At 37.0% G+C, this 7046-nt stretch overlaps 1 protein-coding gene across 1 annotated transcript; it reads right to left on the bottom strand.

Annotated features, from left to right (window-relative positions):
• Positions 1 to 5484: 5484 nt before the first annotated feature.
• LOC108054061 (cilia- and flagella-associated protein 299) lies at positions 5485 to 6746 on the bottom strand. The gene is made up of 2 exons (XM_017136810.1): positions 6293 to 6746; positions 5485 to 5953 (listed from the first exon to the last, which is right to left on the bottom strand). The coding sequence occupies exons 1-2, from the start codon at positions 6596 to 6598 to the stop codon at positions 5552 to 5554; spliced, it is 708 nt and encodes a 235-aa protein (XP_016992299.1). The 5' UTR covers positions 6599 to 6746; the 3' UTR covers positions 5485 to 5551.
• Positions 6747 to 7046: the final 300 nt, after the last annotated feature.

The following is a 7046-nucleotide window of genomic DNA, read 5'->3' as shown; positions in this document are numbered from 1 at the left end:
TACAAGTCATTGGAAACTTGGAAATAACTAACATGAAAATGGGTCAAAAAGTTGATAGGCGGTAAATTAAAAATTTTGAATGCAGATTTTTAGAGAATCGAATCACAAGTCTTTAGAGGTATGCCACTTTAAAATCGGATTAAATTTGGTAAAGTTATGGACTCTGGAAGTCCGATTGGGGGACACCTCATTACAAGTCATTGGAAACTTGGAAATAACTAACATGAAAATGGGTCAAAAAGTTAATCAACGGAAAATTGAAAATTTTGAATGCAGATTTTTAGAGAATCGAATCACAAGTCTTTAGAGGTATGCCACTTTGAAATCGGATTAAATTTGGTAAAGTTATGGACTCTGGAAGTCCAATTGGGGGACACCTTATTACAAGTCATTGGAAACTTGGAAATAACTAACATGAAAATGGGTCAAAAAGTTGATCGACGGTAAATTGAAAATTTTGAATGCAGATTTTTAGAGAATCGAATCACAAGTCTTTAGAGGTATGCCACTTTAAAATCGGATTAAATTTAGTAAAGTTATGGACTCTGGAAGTCCGATTGGGGGACACCTCATTACAAGTCATCGGAAACTTGGAAATAACTAACATGAAAATGGGTCAAAAAGTTGATCAACGGTAAATTGCAAATTTTGAATGCAGATTTTTAGAGAATCGAATCACAAGTCTTTAGAGGTATGCCACTTTAAAATCGGATTAAATTTGGTAAAGTTATGGACTCTGGAAGTCCAATTGGGGGACACCTCATTACAAGTCATTGGAATCTTGGAAATAACTAACATGAAAATGGGTCAAAAAGTTGATCAACGGTAAATTGAAAGTTTTGAATGCAGATTTTTAGAGGATGAAACCACAAGTCTTAAGAGGTTTGTCACTTTGGAATCAGATTAAATTTGGTAACGTTATGGACTCTGGAAGTCCAATTGTGGGACACCTCATTACAAGTCATTGGAAACTTGGAAATAACTAACATGAAAATGGGTCAAAAAGTTGATCAACGTTAAATAAATCGATTGCTGTTTTATGCGCTGTCCACAGTGTGATATACTTAATTCTGCCGCAAAGTGAGTTATTTCTGAAAACTGATGAAAATGAGCTGCCTTTGATTCTCTTACTGTAACTCCGCTGTTGTTGTTGGTCCTGCGGTTTGCTCGGCAGTTCGTAAGGTGGCACTAATTTGATTGTCTGGATAGCAACAAATTTTTACAAATGTACAAATTAATTAACTCTCTGGGGAAGGCATTCAAACGGAAATATGTATTAAATCAACAATAAAGTTGATACAGTCCGCTGGGAGTTTTGCAAATTAATGAAGATGGCTTTAACTTGCTGCATAAATGCAAGGCAATATTTTGTTGGTTGGCCGCATTTTCAGTCTTTTCAGACTTTTCAGGCTTTTGCCGGCTTCATTAGCCATTCCAAAGTTGGCTGTATATCAGGCGGCAGATTCATCTTAATATCCGCCGTCTTTTCGGAGCTCTTCGCTGCAGGCAGGATGCAGCAAAATGTTTGCTCTTCGCCTCCCAAACAATCCTCTTCATCTTTTTGGGGCACAAACTTATGCCGCACATTATGAGAATGCCGTTCAGCGTCGTCGCCTGCACATAAATTAATGAAAATTTATTTATGCCCCCGAAAAGTATAGAGCAAACAATGGCGCCAACTTTTAAGGACCTCGAAAGGAGTCGGGGCAGGAGTCGGGTTTCCAGTGCATTAGGCAATGAAGGCGCCGCCACCAAAGGTTGCATATATCACTCCGGGAAAATGTGCACCAGCTCTATGAGCAACTGTCATGCAACGTGGCAAATGCCGGTGAGGAATTCGTACTGAAAAATCAATTTGTTAAGCTTCAAATGGGAATTTTTCGTCGGGGACCCGCATCGCTTAGATAATATGCTTTTGTGTCGGGGGGGAAAATATTTGCCAGGATAACAAGCAAGGTGTCTCGTGTCGTATCCTTCCCTGGCGCTGAGCAAAATGACTTTTCGTGCTGCTTGCCAAATGGTCAACATTACATTTCCTATCTCTTCTCCGCTCTGTCCCCGCTTTTCTTCTTTTTTGCATGCAGTTTCCGTTTCCGTTTGGCTTAGTTGACTATCCCCGGACCCTGTCCGTTTCGCCCCACCCCCAGTCACTCTTTGCATGTTGTCACGCTTTTCGTGTCCTGCACTCGAAATGCACTTATCATGCAGAAGGTTCAGGACTTTGTTCACTTTGTTGGCTACTGGCGCAGTTTGTAGATGTTTTGTCGAAAATGTCAACAAAAGCCAGGCATTAATACCATGTTTAGACGGAAGCCTGTAAGCCTGCGTATTCTGTTTGCCTTTTTATGTCCTCTCTGCCACATCATCAATTACACATTTTACAACTGATGTGTGCTTTCCCCGTCCCAGTGGAGGTCACTGGCAAAACAGACATAAATCAAACATTTCCCACGTTGCGAAACAATTTCCGACTCAAGACTCCCTCTTTTCGTGTCTATCTTTTGGCTGAGTTTTATTTATGGCATCCGCCAAAACACAAACTGAAATACATACTCCTTCTGAACGACAGACAGACGGACGAACAGACATTTGATAAATGTATAGACAATATGACTTCAGTTAGAAAATGTACAATTGCTTTTAACTTGATACGTAATTGTTGTTGCTGTTTGGGGGCATTGTATTGCATTTTGATTTGTGGTTTATATGCTGTTGTTTGGCCCATAAATTTGGCTTATTTTGCATGCCATTCTTGTTGTGGGGAAGTTTTGGCAATTGAATCAAAACTTTAAAACGAATGGTAACGGTTACATGTCGTATGCGTAATATTTTCAAAAAGCATTCTTCACAACTTTTATTGAGCTTATACTGATTTTGATGAATTTTATTACGAAGGCAATGTGGTTTCCTTTGATATGCTCAGTAATTGAATTCTCGGTAAAAATATTTCACGTAGATGTCGGTATTTGCCTTTGACATACAAGAGTTGCAATTGAAATGCACAATTACAGGACATATTACAAACATATTTAAGAGTGAAATTTATATTTAATTTTATTTTCTAATGTAATTTTACAATTTTATCGTAGCATTTTTAACATTTTTAAGATCCCTTTTCTTTGAGAAACTTTCTATATAATTTAAACCAAGAAAATATTAATTTTTACACGTTTACCGAAATGGCAGTAAGAAACCGTGAATGGCAACTGGAAGCAGACAGAAAGAGAAACAAAATTTAATTTGCTCGGTAACATTTCATTTAATTCATTCCCTCATTATTTTCATTATTGGTCACATTTTATGATTGCTGTTTTGGATGGAACTGTAAGGCTTTTGAAAGGACCTTTGGCATTTGCGGCATGCAGCGTAATTTAATATGGCTTTCACTCAGCACTCAGCCCTCAGTTTATTTTCTCGACTTCCACCCGATGATGTTTTCTTTATGGCGGCGTTTTATGTATTTATTTTTGGGGACTGAAAGGGTTTTGGCCGGGCACGTAACTTCGCCAGATGTCCAATCTTGAGTGCCTAAATTATTTATTAGGCATCTTTTGCGACAGCTTACGACCTCATGAAATATTATATTCTTTGTGTCGAGTCAGCAATAACAAATGAAACATATGGCTCGGCAAGCGGCCTTTTTAGGTGGGTCAGCTCATAAATTATTTGTCGACTTGTGTGACCCAGAGGTCAGGCATAAATCCAATCAAATTGACAGCAAGTCAACACGAGAGGATCTACATATTAATTAGGCATTCTGGAATTCGGCTGTATTGAGAAAATGTATTAAATTTGGTAGAGTATAAGAAATTCTTGATATTTATTTTAATGTCTGCCTACAATTTGTAAAACATCATATTATAAAATAATCGTTTAAATGTTAATTAATTTTTACTTAAGGTGTGAAATTCAAGAGAAATTAGGATTGAAAACATTGTCTTATTTTGAAAGACTCAGGACTATTGGATACTATACACTTTCATTCAAATAACCCTGAGCTTTTTGGCATTCATTCCACAAGCAATTAAATAATTTATTTTCATTATTGTTTTCACATTTGGCAAATTAAATTGGCCACAAGCTGACTGTTTGTTTATTCATAATTTATACATTGGATTTCACAATATCAAATGAAAACCACTTGACTACATTGGACAATAGGCCAAATTATTTACGGCTGATTGGCATTGCCAGGCGCTTCATATTCATCAATATAATTTAGCAAAACAACCCAACGAAAAACACTGCAATGAAAATCCAATAAATATAAGGCTGTGTTGTTTTGATCTTCAAATTTGTCGTTTTCCTCTTTTCGTTAATCAAAATACAGTGGGTGGCAGTTTGGTCTTGAAAATGCAGTCTGGCAGTAAATTGCTAGTTTATTTCGTATGAAATTTATTTGGCCCATGCCCGTAAAATGCAATCTCAATGCCAGCCCAAGGGAATTTCTATCCTCCTGTTTGTGTTTTTGGGGGCAACAAATTTGCCATATCTTAATGGAGAACAAAGACACATAGACCTAAACTTACGGCAGTTGAACCGAACCGAACGAGTGGCTCTGGCCTGTGGACTTGACTAAGGGAAGCCGAGCAAATATTTATTTGGACTTTCGTGCCAGTAAACGGAGTATTAGTTATCCTGCCGCCAGGACACTCCATTTGCACCTGAAACTTATGCAGCTGAGGCTGCAGCTCTTGATGTTTATTTTAATTGAATTGTTTCTGGGCGGGTTAAAGCAAGTTATAAATTAACAGCTAATTGTATATGCAAATTAAATTGCACTGCCACTGCAGATGGCATTTATATCATAATTTAAACACATTCATTATTTATTTAAGTTTTATAATGCAGATATCTAGCTAAGAGCTTTCAACTAAAATTGAAAGTGATTGACCCACAAAAGATATTCAATTCAAATATGTATATGACGTCAACCTAATTTTCATATTAATTATTAACCAATAAAACTATTTTATCCAATTATTACATAATACAAATATTGGCATTTTATTTCATATTTTTTGTACTTGTAACTTAATGGCCAGAGATAAGACTTGATCAATCTGCTGACTCTGTAAAGTTATGCAAATCTTGACCAAGTTAATTTGCATGAATGGAAAGGCCAATTAAATAAACACACACAGTTAGGAAAATTAACAAAGCGGTATAAGCTGACCGACACAAAGCAGTTGGCAAACAATGGCAAATGGGCAAACAAACACATATTGTCCGACATTTCACCACTACACCCGGCGACAGTTAATAGATTTATGCAATTGAAGTCCTCTGACGGCGATAAACTCAAACAAAATGGCATGAGGCCCGGGTAATTTCCGCTCCCTGATGGATGAAGGTCTTGCTGGGCGGAACAACCTCGAAATGTCCATCAAAAAGTGTGGCCACGACAGACCAGAACAGATAAGATATGAAAAGCAATTTACGTTAACTGTCAACAACAAATGCGCCCTCGAGGACACGACTCGATTCATTTTATTTTATTTTATTTTTTATTTATCCACGATTAAGCATTATTGACGTTTTAATGCCATCGCTAATTAATGCGCCTGATTATGTGGTCGAAAAATATGACATATCCATAGGTGTGTGAGAAATACGTTTCGCGGTTGGCATTTTTCGTATATGGGCATTCGCAGTTGGCATTGACGCAGAATATCTTGTGATCACCAACGTGTTTTATCAGCAGACTGTGGGCCCGTTTTCTCACCACTTGGAAATTATCGCTGTCGTTCGAGGACACTCGATTCTGGTTCCAGTCAAAGAAGCTGAGATGGCGTCTCGATGGCATCAACTTTACCCTGCCCTCGAAAATACCCCGCCAGTCTACGTAACTCTGTGAACTGTGACAACGCGACTCCCGCATACTCTGCTCCAGATCGAAAAAACTGGATATCTCCAGACCCTTCTTCGAACGCATCAACAGGTATACAACGGTCTGAAAAAGGGGAATTTATAGGATAACCACAAACTTAAAAATATTAAAGTTCAGAGTCGTTATAAAGAGTGACATTAAATATTTTAAGATCAAATGTTGGGCGGTGGACATATTATTTAAAATTTAAATGATAAGAAAAGATATCTCATAAATGTTTTATTTTATCAAAGTTCAAAGTCGTTATAAAGAGTGACATAAAATATTTTAAGATTAAATGATGGGCGATCGACATATTATTTAAAATGTAAGTGATCAAAAAGCTATCTCATAAATTTATATTTATCAGTATTGAAATTTGTTTAATAGATTATATATTTTTAAAATGTTTTTTTCCCTCACCGAAATTTGTTTCTGGACCAGTTTTTTCTCTCGGATAGCAATCTCCTGCAGGACCTCGTCATCGTGGTTCAAAAAGTCGCCAAAGAAATGGAATCCGCATAAGCCGCGTGGCCTCAGCAGGAGAAACTCTATTGCTTTTCGCTGGTGGAAATGCTCCCGAGTTAGCAGACTGCCCAGGCAATTCTTTCCGCAGGCATTTTCGATCAGCTTTCTCTGGACCTTTTGGTTGCCCAAATAGCGTTTGTCGTTGATGGTGATGAAACTGTCCACATATTCCTGGTACGTATTAAAGTTTATTAGGCTCATGATGGAAAACGCAAAATCTTAAAGAGGGTTGCTAATTGAATTACTTTTCAACTTGAACCAAGTAACTCTAACGAAAAGCTGCTAAAAGGCAGTCAAATTGTGATGTTGTGTCGATATTAGTGTAATTTAAAATGTATAATATTTTGAACAAGTTCGAGGAAAATACATTACTGACAACTGACAACAAACTGCTAACTTTGTCTCAAAAGGCCAAACTTTTGCTTGACTTTGATAAGCAGAGATGTTCCCAAATTCAGTTTCAAAATGGAAATCGCAAAAATATTATGTAAAATAAATCGTAAAAGAATATTCTTTCTTATTTTTCAAAAAAGACTAGAAGTTTTTCATAAATAATATCTTAATTAAAAAACTTGTGGAAAGCTGATAGCCGGAGTGGGTTTTGAACAATTTGGAGCCGTTTAAATTTCATGTGCTGCAGAAATAATTA

Source organism: Drosophila rhopaloa, unplaced genomic scaffold, assembly GCF_018152115.1.
Source record: "Drosophila rhopaloa isolate 14029-0021.01 unplaced genomic scaffold, ASM1815211v1 contig_2, whole genome shotgun sequence".
NCBI classification, from domain to species: Eukaryota; Metazoa; Arthropoda; class Insecta; order Diptera; family Drosophilidae; genus Drosophila; species Drosophila rhopaloa.
This window is presented reverse-complemented; position numbering and strand designations above follow the sequence as displayed.